This window comes from Coccinella septempunctata, chromosome 5, assembly GCF_907165205.1.
Source record: "Coccinella septempunctata chromosome 5, icCocSept1.1, whole genome shotgun sequence".
NCBI lineage: Eukaryota > Metazoa > Arthropoda > Insecta > Coleoptera > Coccinellidae > Coccinella > Coccinella septempunctata.
Genome location: NC_058193.1, coordinates 23,790,375 through 23,814,992, shown reverse-complemented (window position 1 = coordinate 23,814,992; position 24,618 = coordinate 23,790,375). Strand labels below are relative to the sequence as shown.

Sequence of the window (24,618 nt, the reverse complement as noted above, 5' to 3'; positions counted from 1 at the left end):
ACATGGGTCTGGTAGCAAAGTTGCTATATATGATATATCAATTTATAACTTATATTTGATATACATTAAGTAATGTTTTGAAAAAAACAAGTTGCCATTGAGAATTTGTTTCGAAAGAAATGGAAAAGTAGGTAATGGGGCCAAAACGTTTCTAAGCATGTAGAGCCTCAGAAATTGTAAATCCGCCACTGCGCACAAAATATACAAAGGATCAATAATAAGCTCATTTTCGATGCATCCGATTTATTGAATATTGTTTGTATAATCTATCGGAGTAAATACATATAAAACGGTCATGTTGCAAGTATATGGTACTCGAAAACTTCCACTTCTTTTGATAAGTTATAAAATCTATAAGAACTAACTAACGGTATCAAAAGTAATAAAGGCTAAGCTCTCGAAAAATTACATCTTCATCAATTTGCTACCTACTTCTAAACAAATAAATTAAAAATTAATTAAGGCTTCCGCTTTTTTCACTTAAAAATTAAATCTAGAGTTAAATAAGTATTCATCAATGTTACTCAACAGGTTGACTTTCTCCATTCTCCTTTATTCCAAGTGAAAGTTTCTTGGTTATATCGTTATTGTAAAGGGTCTGTAGCGGGACATGAAGAAGCTCGATAATTCGCAGCAATTCTTTTTCTACATCAGAAATAAATCATTAGAATGATTTGCAATCGATTTTGTTAGAGAATTTCTCACCATTTTCTATATTGATTATACCATGCCTAATCAAGAAATCAAGAACAACAGGAGCACTGGTAGTTTTGAAATTTGAAGAACAAATTCTATCTATAGCATCTGCTGCCGGTAGGAGCTCAAATTCATCCACTTCGCCATCTGAGTTTATTGGCTTGAAATCTAAGGGTAGCTCGATTTCAAAAACAAATACTGTATTAGGAAAGAGGCCTCTCTGGGATTCATAAAAAAATCTAGAACACAAGAAGGTGCAACATCTAATGAATAATTATTGGAATATACAAAATGACCGGAATAGTTATTTTCTCAGGACAATTTACGCATGAGCAGTGATATAATGACGACATTATTTGGTATACGATTTTTTCCTCCATTTCCTTCCACTAATTTCACTTCCTAAAATATCAATTTCCTGAACAAGTGGTGAAAAAACACTTTCCGTCAATAACCGGGAAGAAATTTACTCTACTGCACTAGTGCAAAAAAGTGACACTTTCAAAAGTAAAATGGGTGCGGTGAAGTACATAAAAACGCACGGGAACAAAAAGAATGACATTCGCAATGCAACTGGCATAATGATTTTTGCCTATTCATAATTTTGTCCAATTAATATTCAGCAATTAGCGTAAATATGTATTGTTTCCAATTTTTTGCAGATATAAAAACATCTTTCATATCGAGCAATACCAAATAAACAGCCACTTAAATACACTGCTCAACAATAGATAGGAATCAATTCATTTCAGGAATATTCGCTCTTCAAGAAGTTAATTTTGTTCAAATACCAAAGTATTAGTGGATATTCTTTTTTTTTCAGAAGAGAAAAAAGAATGAAAAGTTTCATAAAAAAAATGAAAATAACAGAAAACAACAAATTAAATAAATAGAACATTGAAAATCTCGGTAAAGCTAGTACTTGGTTGGTCAACGAGCTCGTCTCAAGCATTGTACCCTTCTAGGAATACTTGCGATGAAAATTTTGGAACAAATTGGTACAAATATTCAGCAAAGCGTAAGAAAGATGCTCCAGATTGTTGATCGATTGTTTTGAGTTGGACAATTGTCTAGCTCTAGACACTCTATCCAGTCATGCTCAATGGAATTAACGTAGGTATAGCGAGATGCCCAGTCCATCCTTTCAATATCATGAGCTTTCTGACCAAGACGAGTCCTATCCCAATTAAAATGAGATTTTCGCCAATAGCTGCTGCAAGCGGCAATTCTCGCTGAGCTGAGAATACTCTTCCTGTGTTCGCCATATGATTTGGTCAAGTTGCACAGGAGCCAAATGATATTTCTTTCATTCTTTCAATTATTGTCAATTGAAATGGTCATGTACTCAAACAGGAGAAAAAAAGATTTAACAACAAATGCAACATGGTTTTTTATGCTACCATCTGCAGTCTACTACAACTAGTCGATTTCAGAGAGCGAGAGCTATAATAAAATAAAAAATAGGACATAAACAATTTAAAATATATCCCAGTTTTTCCTAAAAAACACATGTTTAACAGATGTTCAAGATAACTTAACAATAGACACGAATGCAGAGAAATTGATATATGATCCCTATCAACTGCTGAGCAGTGTATGTATATACATATAAATGGATGAAAATTATTTATTCGTCTAAACTTCGAAAGAAAAATACTCACGATACTGAACCAGCACTAACTAAATTCTTCATTAATTCTCTAGAAACTGAAGCCTCTTCTTGAGATTCCTTGAGTGCCGTTTCTAATATTCCATGACCAACCGACAGTCCTCCTCCAACCATATTATCCCAATAACCTGTGACATAAGCAATCTATAAATTTTCCATATACCATCTAAATCAAAAATCAAGATCCCCCAGATGAATTTCCAAGCAAATAATAAATTGGTCACAAAGTCCTCATTTTTCATATTTCAATACTGAATTATTGTTAAAACCATACTTCTCCCATATTATGAACTTTTTCGTATTAAAAACATTTCAAGGAATAATATTTTTTTCGTCTAAAACTAAAATACATTTACTTTAACGTGTTATCAAATTTATCTATTGCTAGATGTATGTGGAAAATGGTTTTCCAATGGTGTCAAATTAAGTTCTTTTAGAATTGTTGATGAAATTTATAGAATTTTGTCGTATTCTAGCTCTTTCTACGATGCATGAATTAGGAATCTACAATATTTTCTCAATAAAAAGGTCCCACAAGACGATTTCAGAAGATAAACTCAGATCTTTGACGTCTATATCTCACGCATAAGATTTTTCATTGTGCGAATGATTTTTTCACTTCAAGGTTGGATCGATTACATTTTCGACCTTTTCTAGTATACCTGCCGATTTTGCACTTCTGAAATGACAGAACTGCTGTTTTAGCAAATGCAAATATCAATAAAAAATTGAATTTGAAAGTGAATTTTACAAAGTTTTCTTCAACTTTTATTCTTAAATTCTAATATGTAGATTAGCTCTTACCTGGCCAAGTTTGCTTATCTGCAGCCCTTTTTTGAAACCAAATGCATATACCCAACGTTGGGTGTTTCACATAGCCGGTGATATCAACACCATAATTCATTATTCCAAATAAGCAAGTGGCACATCGGTCCATCTGGAGTAAACTGCTAGAGCTAAAGTGTCTCTTAACTTCATAACACTGGAATTAAAATTTAAAAAACAATTGGCAAAACCATAGAATTTGAAAACTATTTGAAAAATGGAAAACTCCATATTCCATGTTTTTCCATATTTCATCAAATGAATCAAATTATATTCTTTGCAGTGATTTCGAGAAGTAACGAATAAATTAATTATTGTTGAAACGTTGATTTGTTTTAAGAAACGGGACTTCAAGACATACAACCCATATCTGTGACGTCATCGATAATTTTTTTAAATGGCAACACCCAATTTTGACCCTGCCAATTGAATGAATTGAGCGTGTCATTTTACGTACTAACACATTGTCCAAAATTATGGTTGCCCAACAGTTGCCTTAGCCATAGCCTTCTAAAGAATCTATAGACGGTTGTGCCTTGGCGGCCATAATGGTTTGTATTATTGTCAGATAAATACATAAAATCGATAACGTAACAGATATGGGTCGTATGTCAAAAAAGGCATTTGTAAAACAAAAATAATGAATTTATTCGTTACTTTCCTAAAGCACTCTGTCATTTAGGCCGGGTACTTTCACCTTCGAATAAATTTTATTCAACCAATAATGACATACCAACAATCGATCTATGACAAATAAACTCTTCTAATTAAGTTTCAATGACAGATTTATTCGATGAATAACACTATCTGAAAGTGAAAAGACTGCATTTTTACTATTCTTACGAATAAGACTTAATAAATGCGAATAAATTTATTTATTCGCACGTGAAAGTACCGGGCCTTAGTCGAATTAGCTTGATAAGATATATACCTACAGATGAAAATAATTTTTGGTTTTTGTGTGACGAATTCCCATGAGCGAGTCTTTTATTTGTCACAGAAGATACATAGAAATCAAACATTTCTTCGTAAACGGCCAATTAAAAAAAATTCAAGATGGCGGAGTTATCATCCCCGAAGTCCAACGCGATTCTATAATGGCCCGTCCCAATGAACTTGACTCGAAGTTCAAAGTGAATATGAAGTATTTTTATATTAAAGTGTAAATCTAGCGAAATTTCCAAACATACTTGTTATAAAAGTTATGAATTCACGAAAATTTGCTCAATCTGAATATCAATTTTAATTGTTATTATTTTCATCTATATTCAAAAAACGAAGATGCCAATATTTTAAATCATATGGTTGATTCAGTCATAGCGAGATAAAGTGTTTCTACTATCTTTCCGATAATTTAGGCGATCCAGGTTTGTATTAGGATCTATTAAAAAATCTATCATTTTTCTAGGTCATTTTGAGAAAGTTCTGTATAAATGAAACGGTCATCTTGGCCTGTTTTACTTTCTGTGAGAAAAAAAAACACGCATTTGAAAACACTCTGTAATGATGTTAATGGACCATTTCGGAAGAAACTGGCAACATCATAAATAAAACAGACACTCATGAATATAGTTTGTTATAAATAATTGTATGTTGTTTTTACATACACCTAAAAAATTCAATATTGAAAAAAAAATTGAATCTAGTACTAAGTATATCAAATACTGATTATTCATGTAGATTCTCAGCACCATAGGTGTTTAAATGTCTCATCAAACTTATAGTTGATAGTTCAAACATAGAGTGTTTTTGATTTAAAAGATCAAATCATTGTCCATTGAAAACTAAAATGAAAAATAATTGCACATATTCTTGGAGACGTAGTCGTTTTGAAAAATGTCGGAAGTCGGAATCCAAATCAAAACTTGACGCATAAATGAATGTTAGGTACATTATACTTGCGTCCACTGGTTTGCTGAAGCTCTGCTAGCCGTACTGACACATATCTAATGGCCTAGCCCTACAGGAAAGAACAAAAGCAGCCATGATACTATGTCATACATTGGAAATATATGACGTTAAAAATAAGGCTATTTTCACACTTCATGTACATGTATGAAAACATTCAAAAATAAAAAGTAAAAGAGCTACTTGAAGAATTCAAGGAATATATTATTTTATTTTAATGAAAAAAGACAACAGCTTAGATACAGTAGCAAAGAGAGTCACACAGTTAAATAAATCTCAAGGTCAAAAATATAAATAAAACTATTCGAAAAATACTCTCTTAAAAATTGAATGTACAAAACAATTTACAATAAACACAATAGCTGTTTATTAGCAGAGTGGTTCAGAACGGTCACATACAAGCACAGTACCTTGTTAAAAATTGGCAAACGGTATCTGCGCCAGTTCCGTCAGTTTTGACCTATTCTGAACCACACTAAGGCTGATATATAACAACAAAAAATTACATTTTCCTTATGTATTCCCATTGGTTCAGACTTACTTGTTGTGGATTCATGACAAAATTACAGTATACTTCTTTCATTTTAAGAAACAGAAATTCGATATAAAAATCTAGTTGATCTATTGAATAGTATTAATACATTTGACGACAATTCAACCAATAATTCTTAAATTTGTGTTCTTCAATGAATATCGTTTGTGACCCCAAACATTCTACATCAAAAATCAATATTAAATTACACTAGGCTAAATACTGAACACCATAGATATATCAAAAGTTTTTTTTGATTTTAATAATTTTGAAAGAAAATTAAATTTTTCATCTTTTTTTCAATATTAACAAAAGATTTTAGGTTTCCAAGTTTGTGTTGAATTCTTTGAGATGTATGAAATAAAAATTTAGTCCTTTAATAAAGGAATAGCATATAAGCTCTGAACTACAGCAAAGTGAAATGGACAGTTTGAGTTATTCTTATACCTAAGAAATTACAACTTGAGGCTTTCTTCTAGGTGATTTGATATTTCAATAATGAAATTACTTATATTATGTTTATGAGTCCACTTTAATAACGGTGTATTAATTTTAATGACAATATGTCATGTTAAAAAAAAATTTCGAATTGCTGATGCTTCAAAAAAATTCTTTCAACAACAAAATACAATTCCATATTCAACATTGTTTTAAATGGTAGAATTATAAAATTTATATAAATATATTATACAATGAAATGATTAAGTAATAGATTATTCACTCATTGAATCATGATTGTACATATTCAAATTTCATGATTATCATCAAATTTGTACTTGTTTGTCAATAACAAATAAAAAAGTATCATTAAAAAGTAGATATTTTGTACTTTGAATAGAAAACTCATCAATCACAGTAACAGTACATCGAATAGTTCAGTATCTTCTGTGACTTTTGTACTTCACAATATTGAATAAGAGTTTTCAAATTTGAGTATTTATCTCGCACTGAATGAGGACATGTTTCAGAAACATCAGCAATATTCAATAAAATTTAGAAAACTTCATTCTAGAGCGGAGTATCTAAACAGATGATTTTCTTATACTAACCATTTTCACTTCAATGAACTATTGATAGAGAAGATCAATCATACCACGATTCAAGTGTTTCTTCACTTTCACATTTAACACTTTCAAAGTCATAAAGTTTGTTGCTTCAGAATAGTTAACTGACCTTTAACTGTGTGGAACGTTGGCCTATTATCAGGGTTCAAATCCCAAGCCTGCCTCATCATTTCGTAAACTTCAGGAGGGCAACCTTCTGGAGCTTCCATTTTATATCCCTTTTCGACGTGTTTTACCACATCAACGAGGGGTATTCTCGGATAAGGAACCCTACCAAAAGAATATATCTCCCATAGTAATATACCAAAACTCCACATGTCAGACTTGTTTGAGAATTTGTTATATTTAAGAGCTTCCGGCGCGGTCCACTTGATAGGTAGTTTTGCAGATTCAGAACCCGCATAAAAATCTACCCTGGCGAGACCGAAATCCGAAACTTTCGCCATTCCATTCTCTGCAATCAACACATTCCTCGCTGCTAAATCCCTGTGAACCACATGCATCTTCTCGAGATACTCCATGCCTGCACTTGTGTCGGTGGCGAAGTTTATCTGATCTCTTTTGGTAACGTGTAATCTTCCTCTTGACCTCAAATAGTCGACTAAATTTCCTTTGCTCATAAATTCGGTAACTAAATATAAGAGATCTTTTTTCCGTACAATACCTAACAAATTGACGAGATTTTCGTGGTGTAGAGATTTCATAAGTATTGCCTCAGCCTCGCTGGAATCTTTCAAAACTTTCACCGCAACTTTATTCTTTTTCCATTTTCCTAACATGACCTCGCCGAATTCACCTTTTCCAATAGACTCGCAAATTTCTAACTCTTGTTCGGGAATTATACATAAATCGTCCACGTGTAGTGGCTTGACGAGTTGTGTGCACAGTCCATCGGCATCCATTTTATAATGTTGTATTAACTTTTCTAGGTTATCGAAAAATTCTTCATCGTCAATAGTGTGCTTTCCATCTTGAGTTTTAATTCTATAATGTTCTACCTTATTCTGGAAACATACACATAGTGTGTAGTCCCCTGGAAAGTTGGTGGACTCTCTTATGAGGAATAAGCCATCAGTTCGTGGATGTAACACCCGTTCAGCTTCTTCTCTAGAGATTTTACCATGGAACCATGGCATGTGGCTATATTTGGGATTGAGTCTCAGGGGGGTTATCAGGCAATTAGTATTCACATCACGTCTATCGTGCAAATCTTCATTTTTGATGTTCATGTTATTTTCGGTTCTTAACAGTAAGTTGGTGTCATGCATGAGATTATTATCCATTTTATTGATTGGAATCTCACCAGGAGCTATCCAGGGGGCGTCTTCGCTACGGGTTAGAGGGGACGTATCGCTTTGTAAGTTTTTTTTTATTCCTCGGGCAGGAACCATAGGTGGGATGCTTTCCGGGGCCGGTTCCCATTGCTGGCCACCCTCAGGTTGTCGGTACTGGTCAAAAATGTAGGGTTTGTACCTCTGTGTAAACGAAGAGTTATGACTTGTCATATCTCACGCGCTCTTTAACACGTTTATCTGCAAATACGAATGAAAAAACTATATTGGAACGTGTTCGATTAAAATTTCAAATATTAAATTACTGAATTTAATCATTAGGATATAAAGCCTTTCACCCAGCAATAATTAAGGGAATTTCCAATTTCTGGATATAACTGCACTGTTCAGGATCCTCATTATCAATGGAATAATTCGAGGAAATTGAAATTAATTAGTTGAATCAATATCACCGATATTGTAAAACAAATATGACCGGTTTCCGACACAAAATTGACGTATGCACAGTACACCAGTTTGAATACAAATATACTACGAGCCATCAGCGTGGATTGAATTTCCATATTTTCATGACCTCAAGAAAAGAAAATACTCAGACTGATCGTTGGTTTTTGAAAATTTGCCTTGTCATATAGTGAATTACGACTCTTTAATTTTGTGAAGAAAAATTGAAAACGTTGATTAAAAAAATGTTACACTCAACGTTTTCTCGAAATCATAGATCTATTTAATGCATATGCCTATTTACTATTTGAAGGATGGCAAATTTCTAATGAAAATCGACCTATCCGAGCCACTGTCTCTTCAGGACGTCCTAGGAAAAACTGATTTCAATAATTATTGCCCAAATTCGTGAAAGAGAGAGAAGTATTCGTAAATTTTTCCAATATTTGATTAATTATTGATGGGTTGGCCCAAATGAAATCTAGTTTTATATTCAGGTATGTTAGTAAAATAAGGATTCTTAAATCAACAGAAGAACCTGTTAGAAGACACCCCCTGGATTCGCATTCTCAATAGATATATCAACTATTGTTTTCAAATAAATCAACTGTTATATACAATATAAGTGTATTCAGATATATTACAAACGAAATGGTAATGTGAAATATGTTTTAGTGTAAGTAATGTCAGATAGTTAATGAACAGGCAACTCAATATGACGTAATACATAAGGATTGCTGCTTAATCCCAACATATCAATGCAAAAAGGTGAAGGAAATGGCTGATAGCAGGGTATATAATGTATATTCAACAATATGATAAAAAAAAGGAAAGCATCTTAAGGGAATGACTGATAGCAGGGTATAATGTATCTTCAACAATATGATGATCAACAGAAGGAAATCTTTTTAGTTTAACTAGTTTTTCATTACTCGATAATTTACTTTCTAGCCATTGTTTGATTGTAGTTCTCCCGACAAAGATAAAATAAATTATCGAAAGCTCAAGTCAAGAAAAAACAGTGAAACTAAATGTTGGCTTCCTATTATTTGAACATCACATTAATACCAAATCAGCAAAGAATTAGTAATCGTATATTGCAACAATCATAAGAATGATACATATTCAAGTAGATGTAGAAAGTTTATGACGTGGAAAATTGCATCCAGCACTTTGGCACATAAGCATAGAGGAAATGAAATCTTGAGCATGAAGCTCCTCACATGATTGATTATATTCTTGTAGAATTTTTATTCCATTTCAAACTATATATTTTATCAACAAGTATTTCATTTCAATGAATAAAACACAGAAATTTTCCAGCAATATTTGGTAACCAGGTATTTAAACTTTGTTTTGATGTCGATAATTTAATTTTTTTTATTTCAGTTTAGTAATGTTGAACTATTAGCACAAGAGATCCACCTTTTCGGCCGATTTGCCTTAAAAACTCTTTTCATAAATACCGAGACCAAAAAGACAACTCTTTGCTCTATGAGTCGAATCGGTAATACCGACCCCTGTCAGTAATCGACGCTGACGTCACTTTTGTCAAACTTCAATTTCAAGAAGGAATAGAAAAGAGGCGCAATAGGAGTTCGGAAATACTCAGATCCCTTCGTTATCGCCACAAGCCACGTCACACTAGCACGCAATGGCGTAGCTGTCAAAAAGTTACTCGGTGCCGTGCAATAAATTTAATTATCATTCACTAACTCGACTAACTATTGAAAGCCTCTCAAGCACTTCCAGTGATTCATTCATAACATAAAAACGTTTTGGCACAAAAGTTGAAGTTATTATAAATTATCTTCTTTATAACTGTCTATGATGCATCGGTGCTAACGGACCAAGTTCTACAATTGAGCTGGACGTTGCCCCCTTCTACGTCATGACCCTTCCAATCGGTTTTGAACCGAATTTCAACTTCTTTTCTATATCTTCTTGGTCAAACTGATCTAAATTTGTACAGATTTGGTTTTGGTAAACGAAATCTTAATTTTCTCAGGCTTTTTTGGTTTTTTCCGATCTGGCTCTAGGGTTTAGAGTGTGACCTTGGCAGGGTCTGATTATTAAACTTTCGCTTGGTTTCTTTCCCAGCCCTCGAGTCGCAGCGGTTTGGGTAATTAGAGCATTTTCCGAATCCTCTTAATCAGCTGATTCTTCTCCCACTCGGTGCTTACGAAGTTACTATATACCGACAGAGTTATCTTAAGCATTGAACGCACTTAATTTTGGATTTTGTGAGGTATATTATTGTCAGAACTGTTCCATTTGTAACGTCAGTTCGATTCAATGAACTTAGAAGGATGCAACTGATCATAATAATATGTCCTGTGTTTCCACATGATCATTACAATATAAATAGTTGCTTTGGCAGAGTTCATGGAACATTGAAAATCACTCTTCGCTGGAAAAATCATGGAAGGACGATAAAAAATCATGTTTTTTCCTCTAACGTAGTCAATTAATTTAATTCAGTACATAAAAAAAATCACATCACCTTGATAATAATTACCGAATGGTTCCCAGGTATATGTTACGTACCTTCAATAATTTGTACTAGTTTACTTTTGCGTCGAAATTACATTCTGTTTACCAATCGACCGAATAGTAAAGTTAATATAACGATCATTCTGGTAAATAAAAATAATTCATCCAACATCCTCTTACCTGAAGTAACATTGTTACTTCACCCACGTCGTACAACATTAGCAATCAATTTTTCTAATAAATAACATTCAAATCGAAATAATTGTTCTCACCTAATAATTCGGTACATGCCGATGAAATCTTGCGATGTAACATGAACCTTGACAACTTATGAATAATTCAAAAATCACCGAAGCAAAACTCCAGCACAACAGTAACTATTCATCATAACGAACAATCGAGCATACCACATGCATCATCAAAATTTGTGCGGCCATATTATATTCATGCAAGTACTATCGCTACCGTGAAAATAAAAGGTCCGAATTTGAATTTGGTTGAAACGGGAAACGAGCAAATGCCTAGCGAAACGCGGTCTATCGTTCGTCTGGCTGATACAGATACGGTACAAAATAATAGTAGAATGGGTGCTTTAAAAAGACGGAATTAGAAAATTGTCGAACTTGTTCGAGTTTCGCGTTTTATTTCGCGTTACGAATGGAAAATGAGTCATATAAGTTGTATACATACAATACACGTTGTATTCACTGTATCCAAACAATGGTGTGAATTATTTGAAATTTGAACGGAAAAACACCACAACAGAAGTGTTTTCTGGGATTATGATCAATTAAGAAAGAAATCTGAAGTTGGGAATAGTTAATTGGGAACCCATTGTTGAGAGATGCATCTCAGTTTGAATGGCATAAACAAAAAGAAAGTATACAGATTCCTGCAACAGTGTTGCATATCCCTCTTAAGGAAACAGAAATCTCTTGATATTGAATAAATTGATTTGTTTTTTCTCCAGAAAAAAACCTACGTGCTTCAATAACTGCCTGGCATCTTCTGTACATACTTTCCGCACCAAGTTACTGAGAAAACCCTGCTCAATTTGTTTTCAAATTTGTGGGAAAAGATATCGGAGAGTTGAAGAGTTATGGTCAGTGGACTAGTGGGCATCATGGACTCTTTGTAATTTATCACAAGCGTTTGGATTTAGGTCGGGGGATCTTGGTTTCCTCTAGCAGCTATCACCTGGTGGAATCTATATGACTGTCCATTATCATCAGTAAATAGTAATCACTCTTCATCTAGCTAGTGTACCTGCTCCATTGCCCACTTGAATCTTTGACGCTTGTGATCACGAATTGATTCCAACACCCAATATTTTCCAGAAATAAGCTCTTTCCTGAATATTTTAATTGGTATACACAGGATGTTTTCAAAGTTGAGGCTTTTTTTTCGACAGAAAGTCAAAATAAGTCGTTTAACCAAAAATTGTCTACATAAAATATCCAAGACGGCCGAGATACAACCCCTAGAAGTTCGACAAAATTTCATTGAATTTCAAGTGTGGGACATAAACATATGGCTGGACAAAGAATGGTTCAGTACCAAGTTCATCGGATTAGATGCATCAGGTCACTTTTGAGAGAATCATAATTGTTGTATCGTGCAATTTAGGGTGAAAAAAATGTAGAAAACTGAGGCAGTCTCTTAAAAGTGCTAGTGTTAGTTATGTTGAAAAAGTACTATGATATTTCCCCATTTCATCCCATTTTTACGACGATTGTTATAGAATGTTCGAACAAGTAGATTGTGATGCCCATTGTAAAAAAATTCGTGAATAATTTAGACGAGATTGGTGAGATTTTGAAGTATTATTTTATTTTTTACACTTGTGTCCTGAGTCTCTTCTGTCAGTTGGTATCGAAATGAGCCAATTCATAAAATCATGAAGTTACTAAAAAATAATGAGAACAATTAGGCAATCCTAAGTTTCCATTTTTATTACCACGTAAATATCGAACGAGCCAATATCCTAAACGAAATGGTCTAATCAGGAGATAAGTTTTTTCCCACTGCTTTGCTTTGATAATGCAGCTAACAAACGGTCTGGGGTCGTATTAGGATCTATTTCAGTAATCATTTTCAATTTTTTTTTCAACCATGTCATTTTTAAAATTCATTCGCTTCATTTTGACCAGTTCTACTTTCTGTTGAAAAAAGGGCTCACCTTCAAATACACCCTGTAATACTTATTAAACGGGAATACGAATACGTATATCATTTCAGGTAATTTATGTTAAATAATGGAACGCTCATTTGTATGTGCATAGATGACTCATATTACCTAACCGATTACTGTGGAACATTGATTTTGTTCCATCCGAAGTGATATTCAAACTACCATTTAATATTCTCACCGGAAATAACGAAGCTATGGGATTCCATATCAGGAAGTGTCATACTACACCAAGCACATAACGCATCAACCAAAGTGGACATACTAATAACCTAACATATAACATTTTTGCATACATCCTAATTTTCCTCCTCAGAATTTTCTCTTGGATATTCCCAGCAGTTTGGAAAGGAATATGTGAGGTATAGTGTGCATACTTCCTTTCATTTACACTAAACAATATTTTATGTAGACGGAAGGATATCCCAGATATCACAAGGATTAAGCTCTGTTGCAGAACTTTTCCGGTTTCAGGGTGACCATGACCATAGATATTTTTCTTCGAATTTTTTCGTAGTTTCTTCAGTATCAGGCCTGTAGATGACAATATCTTTTAGCATCCATTGTCTCCTAGTTTGTTCCTCGAGATCTTTGTATTTTGAAATATTTTCAATGTGCCTATCTATGCTCCATTCACTTTTATAAAAGCAGTCGGTTGGTCATGGAATAAGCAGCCGTCCTCGCAACGCTTCTTTACGGAAGCGAAAGCTGGACGTCATACATGCGACATAAAACAGCTTGAACTAACGCAACAACGTCATCTAAGACAGAAAATGCACATCAGATGGTTCCACGAAGTTTCGAATGCAGAAGTCTTGCAACGCGCGAGTTGTACAACAATTGAGACTCAAGTAACGAGGGCCCAACCCAGATGGAGCGGTCACATTCTAAGGATGCAAGACACAAGACTCTCCAAAATAGCTCTGTATGGCGAATACCCAGAGGGAGCCCGAAAACCAGGAGGCCAGTATAAGCGGTTTAAGGATATACTACATCAATCCCTAAAATCAGTTAATGCCAATCATAACTGGGAACAACTAGCTTTGGACAGGTCACAGTGGAGGTCATTGGTACACAGTTATAATGGAGACTCGAGAAGGATACAGCGGCGGCCAGATCTGGTTGGTGACTTTCCATGCCCTGAGTGTGGAAGGATCTACAGGTCTCGGTTGGGTCTCTTCAGTCACAGGAGGGCACACAGTCGCAATTAGCTCTAAGAAATTACAAGTCTGCTCGCACCTTAATTTTTTTTCTTTTTGTGGATTTAGTCCCGGTAACGGGATACAGCAATGATGATGATGAATTTTCTTAAGTTTTTGTAACTAGAATGGGGTAAGGTTGGTATACTTGGAATTGCGTTAATGCCAAAACGACGTTGCCACAACCATTGATCAACTCCAATTTTTTTACGCAGCAAAAATGCTTGCCAAAAAGCTATTCTGAATTGAAATCTGCCCGTTCTTATGGTATCGAACATATTCGATGTTAGAGCTTCAATCGATAATCATTTTTCAATACAGAATAACTGCAATAAGGAACCTTTCTTGACCTTAGAAGTTGGTATTCCATTGCCAATTCTTGGTGTAAGCAATATGTCTATCCTGGCACTCCGTGCTTGCGAACTCCTGTCATCCCCTGCTAATGCCATAACGACAGCTATCGTCCGCCACTGATGTATCCTTGGCGATATATTTCATATAATGGTTAAAATCACTTGATCCTGGATGGCAATGATGAAGCCTTCTGTCTTGGGAAACAACTTTCCGGAAGTCAACTAGTAGTTGACGCAAATATGTCGATGTACCTATAATCATGGTATGCAAGGTATGCCAATCAGTTTCTGATCTTTATTATTATCATTAGGTATGTTGAGAATCATCTGTAAACCGGCTAAACCAGGTGACATAGGTTTTTCTTTGCTGAGCGTTCTACCACACACAAAAAATCTGAGCGAAAAGAAAGGACCTCAGAAGAAGAAGCAACTCTTCGAAATAAGCCTTTCAATAACTAACAATTATTGTCGAACCATTGTTCTCCATGTAGGATGTTGTTAATTTTTATCAGCGACAATGCGGTTAAAATCTAAATCCTAAAATGAACAGTTTTCTATTATATCCGTGAAAGAAATGCTCTTTCCGCCTCAGATACTATAGATAGGAATATCAATGGCGTGAAGTAGATAGAATGTCAAGTTCGCGTTGAAGTAAAATCAATAGAATCTTTCTCGCCAGATAATTCCATGTGTGAAAAGTGGGACAACGCAAAAGAATTCACAGATTCTTCGAAACATACTGCTTCATTCATTCAAGATTATGCGACAATCTAATACTTTCGGTTAACATTTCCGGCAATGAACCTTTTAGTTTATTGGTTGAATAAATATCTTCTGAATTCTTGAAAATGAAGAAACGAAATATAATAGTTATTTATACAAAGTGAGTTAAATGATTTATCCATGAGAAAAAAACTTTAACCCACCAGCCCGAAGGGAGAGTAGATTTATTTCTTCGAATAAATAAACATTTATAACTCACGTGTTGTATACAAAATTTTATTTCATTTCAATTAGGATTCGAATTTCCCGAGAGTTATGTTATTTAAGAAATTACATGAAAGGTGTCACTTATATTGATTGATGCTAGAGAACTATTCAATCCATAGCAACAAGATGACGTTTATCCGCACACAATGCAGGAAAGTAGCTTAACCCATAATAACCTAGTGTTACACATACCTATGTAACGCAAATTTCACTGGCAACTCTATTTTATTTCTCAGTAACTGTAGCTATTAGCTCCATATTATTAGCGTTACATATATGTAACACAAATTTTCTCAAAAACTATACATTTTTCAAACAATAATTGAGTTGTTTTTGTCTTGTAAACTCCAATAAAGGGGTTTTATTCAATTAGAATAATCATAGAAACTCAGGTTATTAAGGGTTAAATCCAATATTCGCATATTAATCGATATTCGAATTCAAGTCTGTTCGAATAGTGATCAATTTTTCATTTGCGATTTTTTTCTATTCCCATTCTATTTCATATCCCGGAAATCATTATTATTCATATACGCCGTGCAATGAAAATAAGAGTATAGGATTCATGTTACCGAAATATTTCCGTTACAACCGACCGTTTTTAATTAAGTTAAATATAACATTCTCTTTGTGCAATCCCCGCCTTTCGAAAACTAATTTTATATGCTCTAATTAAACAGGACGAACAGAAAAACATCAACGAATGGTAACTAAAAGCGTATTCTTTAATTGAGAGTAAAGTTAATTTGTTGCAGATTTTAACTTGAAATGTACAAAATATGTAAAATCAGTATCCTCTATCTATATAGTCTTCATGATACTTTGCGTTTGGTATTGAAATACTGTTTATGGAGACTATTTACTCCACAAAGTCTATATAATGCGAAGAATTTTGTCAAAAATTTTATGATATTAGGTCTATCGATACATTTGCATTCATAGTGTATTGTAAATTGCGTACAGTGTACCTACTATACTGAACTGCAATCACACTACATTGCACTGGATTATCCGTGCAGTCAAGAGCAGAAAGCTCTGACCAGAGTAGTGTGACACTCTGTTCGATACTGCTCTAGGTCAATTTCAAATGTTATGTCATGTTTAAAAATATTGATAAAGATAAAATAATAGATAATATTATTTTAGGAATGATCTTATGTATGTAGATTAAGTCCATAGAACAAACTACAACAAAGTGGATAAAATAATTTAACTACACTTTGCCTAAAATGAAATTGTAAAATGTTCAGTTCACATGAAATAAAACTGTCTGAATCCTTGCTCTAGGGAATTCATCAAACTTTTAGCCTCCGATGATGACTCGGTTCCCAGGAAAGACTGTGTATACTGTAAAAGGACACTTCCCTCGAAGTCAATGTAGTTTAGTGGATGACAGGAAATAATTTTGAACTTTACAGTGCTACACGATTTTACAACGAACAGAGTGTAGTGTAGCAACGAGTGTAGCATCGAAAAGACCTGTTATTTCAATATTTGTATGTTTGTTGTATGTGTTCACTAGTGAGAGTTGTTCAATTGTTAAGCGTGGCTTAAACAAACCGTAGAGAACGTTTTGAGGAATTCAATCGCGTAATTGGAGATAAGTAGTGCTTCTTCACTACCTTAAGGAGGTGATAAAATGAATTTCGACTTAATCGACTTTCAAATAAGTTTTTTAGCTCCTCATCTAAAAAACGGCAGTAACAGGAAAAAATGACGACATCATTGACATGATCGAACCGACACATTTATGTCAGAAACATAAAAGAGTGGTGTAGAAGCAGTTACACCATTTCATACATACATATATTTGAAGACCCATAAGCTTTAGTTAAAAATAAAACTTTTTGACGGCTGGCGCATCATGAGAGTTTTCAGTGTTTTTCCACTATAAACTATCTGGAAAAGGTATGGACGTCTATTATATTTCAAACGAAGAAATAGAATAGAAATAGAATAGGAATTTAGCATGTGTTAAAGGAATTGCAAAGGGAAAAATTGTTTGTCAAGAAACGAAATTTCTACCTGATATAGTTTGGTAGATACAATATAACCCACAATAACCATTTCCATTTGAAATATTATCCATATTATGTGTAGTTTTTCAGGTTGAAATAATAAAATTACAAAGAAAAGATGTATCCACATTAACAAAAACACAATATATTTGAAGAAGTATAAAATTTTGCGAAAAACCGAAGTCTGAATGTTTCAATAACAGCTTGGCATTTTTTCTGCGTGCTTTCCATTAAGTTATTGCTCAGTTTGTTGCCAAGGCTTTTGTGAAAGATCTCGAAACTGTTGAACCGTTTCCGGCTGTGGTATGTGGCCATCAGAGGCTCTTTGTTATTGATCCCAAGCGTGCTCGATTGGATTTAGGTCAGGGGATCTTGGAGGTAATGCTAGACTTGGAATATCCTGGTTTTCTTTAGGAGTAATCACATAGTGGGATTTACGTAGCAGTGCATCATCCAGAACAAGTAAATTATGGACTTTTTGTACAGAGCAGTAGTTTCTTCGTATAAGTGGATGTTTCGATACTCGTGCTCGTCGACACTCAGTAAAATGGCCATATCTAGGCTTGTCACTTCACTGCGAATCTTATTTTTGTCGCTTGTGTTCGCGATCTTCTTAACAAGCGCCTCAATGTTAAACTGACTTCATAGAGACATATTCTGACTGCGCTTAGGGAAATTGAAATAACTGCGGCATCTCCAAGACGTTAACTGTAAGTGCTGAGAGGCTGTCTTCTCACCGAAGTCAAAAAATTGACTTATATTTGCACATATAAGTGTGCAAATATAAGTCCACACAAATACATGTCCAACACAAGTGTATTTATTGAAAACGGAATAGACTGTTAAAAAGCGAATTTCTGACACACATGGACACTCGATAAAACTTGTTTCGCAACGAAGAGGTTCCTATAATCTTTATTAGTTTATGTTCACGATCAAATTTAAAGTCCCTTCAAGCTTAAAACTTTCTTCAGTGTCATTCGTGGTAGGTGTGAAAAAAAAACTTTAAAATTAAAGGGACTTAAAGTTTGATCATGAGACTGGACGTAATTGAGAAAAAAAAAAGGAGATGTTACGAAAAATGTGCAACTTCCCTAATTTTTTGTGAGCAATGAATTTTCGGGTAATGAAAACGATTATTATGGCCAATCGGAAGTTGGATTTTCCTTACTGTAATGACCTTAGTCACCGAGGAAGTCTCTATTCATATCAGTGAATAATTATAGTTGGACTTCCTTCTTAAAATGCCGATCGGCGTAAATGAATCGAGTATTCTGAAATTTTCCACTCACCCGAATAAAAACACCAATTAAAACGATCGCTTCCTACATTTCGATGTAGTAAATTTCAAATATCAACATAAAACTCATTGCAACATGTTGAGGTTCTGCGCTTGGAAATTCTTCTAAATTAGCCTTCATTTGATAGGTACACAGTAACGAGTAGAAGGAAAAATATCAACCGTACCGTTCATTCCGCAATCTCCGTCATAAAACTATCGAAATGTCAATAAAACCATAATAATGTACAGCTTTCTACGCGAGCCACATCCGAATAAGTTCCCATTAAATTTGAAGTATACGTACACATATTACCATGCATCTCTATAAGACATGCTTCGCTAAATTCGAGGAGGAAGAGACTAATTGAACAAATAACTGTTAGAATTATCAGCAGTCTAATGCTCACAGAACAGAAACATTTAGGAACGAAGAAGAAAAGACGTTTTAACATATAGGGTTGTAGGCAAACCTGCTATAATATTGAAACTAGTGATTAAATAAGTCATGACCGTTCTGAATATCATAAAACTTCTATCTCACATTCTGGAGCATTTTTGGCCTCGCTATTTATTTAATTCATTCTATTTAATTTTTTTTTAAGGCAAATCGGACAAAAAAGATGATTCTCCTGGCCTGCTAGTAATTTGCTTCTACTGTAAGACATCTCACAATGTAGTTGTGGAACAATTCAATTATCAAGCAGTCACAATTTATCAACAAAAAAATTACTCAACCGAGTAATTAAATTTTAGCGAGAGTTTTTCCGCATTTGCTTTCCAAAACCTCTTAATTAAGAGATCGCATAATTTCAAGAAGATGATCCATTCATAAAAGGGAGATATTTCAAATTTGTTTCATGCTCATCTGTTTACATTTTTTAAGTGAATGCATTCCTTTCTTTATATTAATCATAATGATGTTTAAACTGCACCAATCCACAAAACACACTAACAATAGTTGACATGAAGTCTGCAATTCTTTGAACAACTTTTCGCTTATCACGATTGAAAAAGTATCATCAGCCCCAACACAAATCCCTGTGGTACGCCCAAATTGTCAACTGCGACAAACATAGTCAAAAATCCTCTCAATGTTGTAAGGAAAGGCCATCGAAAAGTAGTCCATGAACAAACTCAACGAAAAATAAAGCGGATATTTATTTCGAATGTCATTCTGAACAAAGTTCCAGCTCAAATATTTTTCTCTTGAGATCTATCGGACGATAAGCTACGCGAATTTCAAATACATACCACACACCACGAGGAATTGAAATATGTAGGTACCTATTCGTTTTTATCACAAGCTGTAGTCGAGCAATTGACGTCTGAACTACTGATAAACGAAAGGAAATTATGCAATTTGTTTATAGCAATTCCACGCCGCCAATAGAATTCTGATTAATTTTTGTCATTAGAAACGAAAACAGAATCGTGTATTAATTAGCTACTTGGACAGCTCAAAATTCGCTAAATCCAGGAAGTATAAGGAGAAACAATGTGGAATGTATACTATTCACAAAAACACAAATCAAGTTCACAACTAGTTCTTGACTCTAAAATATAAAATGAAAAACATATTAAAGGTCCTTTCGTTTGCATAAAAAGTGTAGCACTTTTTTACACTCGATTTGATTTACACTAGTGTAGAGGAAGTGTAGTTTATTTACACATAGTCAAAAGGAGATGTGGATAAACTACACCTCCTCTACACTGGTGTAAATTCAATAAGCAAACGAATACACAAATCGAGTGTAGGAAAGTGCTATACTTGTTATGCCAACGAAAGGACCTATGGATATGTAAACTTTTCCATAAAATACCCTGGATTTTCAATCACACTTCTCTGAATCGACCCTAGCAAGATATTTCCCCTACGACGAATTCAAATCAAATCGTGTATAAAAACAGAAGAAGGAACAATTGCCGGAAAGGGGAAACAACCAAGACACGCATAGGGCCGCTTATTTAAATTGTAATAGGTGTAAAAGGAGTGTATTTCCATGTAAACCAAACATAGAATTAAGTGCAAGAAATGCATTAGCTGATTGATTCATGGTCCCTTCAGGTGTTGATAATTTACAAGCATTAAGAAACAGAAAATGTGATTATGCAGCTCGTAGGTTCGACATATTGTGGGAAATTATGGAGAGGATCGCGAAACAAAAAACTTATAATGTTCTGAGACTTGACCCTAATTTTCAAGCAGGGGAATCGAAAAATTGAGACGAAATACTATCAGACTTCGAAGACGAGAAAGCAGATTGTAAAATTTGCTTTTTTTCGTTTTGTGCCTTGATTTGGCAAACATATTATAATGGTATATTTCTCTCTTACAGTTCAGTTAGGGTGGCAATGATGCAAAGATCAGGGGAAAATGTTAGAAGACGAAGAATACTTGGAATACAGCTGATGGGTTCACTCAAATTGCAGCATTATTTTTAAGTACTCTAAATCTGAGAGTTAGCCAACTGCTAACTGCCTTTCACAAATATGATACATTTAATCGAGTAATACTTCACTCTGTATATTAAATTGCTGTAGTAAAAACTCCTTTTACCATGTGAGCCAAAATTTGTTAGAGAAAGAATTCAAAGTTGAGGCAACAACAAAATTAAGCTAATTATTCAATAAAATAATTGATATTTCTTTAAGTTACTTCATTTGATAGCTGATGAAGTAGAAAAAAGGAAAATCTTCGATAGAATACAGAGGCTAGCCTGTGTTTGCAGCCCAGGAGCTTTGAGAACCTGCCCAGCCATTTCACATCTCACACTCATGAAGAATTCTAAGAATATCCAGGGAAGCTATGAATAATGAGGGAATCAGGTATCTCTGACCAGGTATATCCCATCAGCGAATCTTCCTGGTGACAAGAAGATGATAAATAGTAGAAACAAGTAGATTGGAAAAAGAAATCCACTTCCCAAATTTTCATTAAATGGTAAACAGAGGTATCTTAAATGCAAGCCGCTGTCCAAGCGTCTTTCAGGCATAAATATTCGAAATCGAAAGATGTGTGGAGATGAACCTAGTAAGAAACTATCATAAATGTTACTTTTACATTCTGAACGTCAGGCTGCAATTAAAGAATTGAGCTCTCATGTCATCGATTCTAAGATGGTATGGGGGTGTCAAGAAACTAAACGAAATAGGCAAGAATAACAAGGTCTGTTTAGCCTGGGTTCCAGATCCCTCGGGTATCAAAGAGGCCAATCCATTTGCCAGGAAAGAAGCACAAACCCCTTTGATTGGCCTTGTGTTCGAGGCCAGGAAAAAGAAAAAGCACTTCCAGATCATCTAAAAAGTGTCTGATGTAGAATATGCTTCAACTTCTTACTAGATTACTTACAGAGCACTGCCGCCTCAAGCTAATGATAATCGGTCTAGCTCTAGCAGAAACTGACATGTGATTTTATGGGGAAGAGGAAGAAACTCCAAACTAGAGGGAGAGATCTAGCTCTATGAGCTTGCTTGTGTGCTACAATAGACCGCTTGGTCGCAGTGGCAGGTTTGGGTTTATCCGTCCAACACACCCAGCAATCAGTAATCAGTAACTCCAAACAATCTGGTATCACAATGCTTTGGACAAGAAAGTTGACAACTTGAAATCATCCCAGACACCGGAGTTCATAAGAAGTCTAGAACTTGAGAGTGAGCAGTAGCTTATGTAGTAGCGAGAACAGCTCTGAAGGGGGGCACAATAGATTTTGGATCGCAGTGCAAAAGATCTACTTCATTTGTTAGATGATACAAATGCAGTGTCTGCAGAGAGATTTGTCATTTCTCTTTCTAAATAAGAATCTTCAACCTACCAGGTTAGGGCATGTTGAGTCTTGGAGATAAGTGAAACTATTAATTGTTAAACATTGTACTAAAATAAGGATTATACAAGTTAACACCCAAACTTGACAGAAATAACCCCTAATTGTGATTTTCAGCCCTTCAAATCTGTTTATCTGGGAGATCAATTGTAAATATCATTATCAAAATAAATGTTACCGAATTTTATTCAATTTCATATAATTCCAGAGTGGAATTACTGAGGGAATTACAATGCCAGACTAATTTTCATTGTGATCTACAGAGAAATTTTTTATGCCCATAAAGTATCAACTTCAATATTATCAAAATGAAAAGGTACAAAAGTAACAAATGAAATCAATAATATATACAGTCTGACCATATCAATTTTTTCAAACATCACATCAATGAAAATTATTCATAATGTACTAAGCCACTAGCTGTCCAAGCTAATTTGAATTGCTCTCATAAATTTTATCGCAGGTGAGTTTTATCAACGGGAATAAAGAAGGGAACACTTAGGCTGCAATACACACAAGGTGAAAAAGTTTGAGAACAGGCATTAAAATTGAAGGACTCAAAACTGAATATGAAAGTGGCTGTTAATTCAATGTAGCCTTAAATGCCTCTTGTTAAAAGCTATCTGTACTGAACATGAATACATAATACAAATGAATGGAATATGCAAAGGATAACCTTTTAGGTAACTAACCCTGTGCTATCAATAAAATCAGACTGTACTATAAAATCATTCTATTCCTTTTTAATTTTTATGAACAAATATAATAATGGTTTTTGAAAGGACTATGGAAACCAATCCATTGATTAAACAATCAAAAATAGTCATTATTGGAATATTCACAGTATCCAAAAACATGTAGAAGCATATAAAATGGGTCGATTAGTACTTGCTCAAATGATTTCGAAGGGAAAAACACAGGAACAAATAATTTTCACATTTAATGATGAATAGATTCATGCCAGGGTTTCAAAAGGTGGTGTACTAATTACAAGTGCTCAGCTATGGTATGAGTAAACAAATGTTTTCTCTAATGAAAGTGAAACTACAGTACAAAACAATTTGCATAACTCCACAAACCTCATTCAAACAAGTAGAACAAGATTTCTACCAACATTCAAGAGTCAATGAAAATACTCACTTCATTTCTCCATCCCTTTAAAGTAACAAATTTCTGATCACTATGTAACTTTCTCAGAACTTCATCCACTTTGATTGTTCTTTCTTCATAATTTCTGAATGCTGGATTAAGCTCCACATATTCGGATGTTACAGAGAATACCTATGGAATAACCTTCACTTAGCATATTTATTAGGAAGCATCACTTGTGAGAAAAATACCTCAGGAAAGTTTAGTAATTGCTGCAACACGTCGGGGCGAATTAAACCAACTTGAATTCCTTCAACAATGAATGGTTTGCATTCTCCAGTTGCTAGTCCTAAAAACACAACAATTTTTGCAAAAGCATTTTCGCATCTGACAAGTTTTAGGGTGGGTGACTATCAGATCAATAAGGCCAAAACAACACCAATCACTGAATAGCAGTTTCCATCAAACAATAAAATTACTACGGCACTCTCAGTTTTAGGAAAGTGAAATTATGCACCTTTTAAGTAAAAACAATTGAATTTTTTTGCCAGCAATAACAATTTGGACATATTTGATACACTCGTTTGACGAGTCCGATGACACTGACATTTTTTGATTGCGCCGTCGCTAAATTATTCAATCCCACTTGCATTCTTGCGCAGAAAAACAATGCATTTCCAATTTGCGTCTTTTCGTTTAGGATTTGCAATTTGCACCTATTTGCAGTTAATAATAGATTGAGTTTTAATATAAAG

General features: G+C 34.3%; 1 protein-coding gene across 5 annotated transcripts; it reads right to left on the bottom strand.

Annotated features, from left to right (window-relative positions):
- Positions 1 to 226: 226 nt before the first annotated feature.
- Positions 227 to 24,504, bottom strand: LOC123314417 (tyrosine-protein kinase CSK-like). 5 transcript variants are annotated; one of them, XM_044899705.1, is made up of 7 exons: positions 24,381 to 24,504; positions 24,115 to 24,212; positions 23,915 to 24,055; positions 3,170 to 3,347; positions 2,358 to 2,493; positions 706 to 935; positions 227 to 645 (listed from the first exon to the last, which is right to left on the bottom strand). In XM_044899705.1, exons 1-7 carry the CDS (start codon positions 24,430 to 24,432, stop codon positions 521 to 523), a joined length of 960 nt encoding a protein of 319 aa, XP_044755640.1. In that variant the 5' UTR covers positions 24,433 to 24,504; the 3' UTR covers positions 227 to 520. The 5 variants fall into 5 exon arrangements, with proteins under 5 accessions (XP_044755640.1, XP_044755636.1, XP_044755639.1 ...); XM_044899701.1 differs by lacking the exons at positions 227 to 645; positions 706 to 935; positions 2,358 to 2,493; ... (1 more) ...; positions 24,115 to 24,212; positions 24,381 to 24,504 and adding an exon at positions 5,282 to 8,226; XM_044899704.1 differs by lacking the exons at positions 227 to 645; positions 706 to 935; positions 2,358 to 2,493; ... (2 more) ...; positions 24,115 to 24,212; positions 24,381 to 24,504 and adding exons at positions 5,282 to 8,226; positions 20,205 to 20,249.
- Between the last annotated feature and the right edge of the window lie 114 nt (positions 24,505 to 24,618).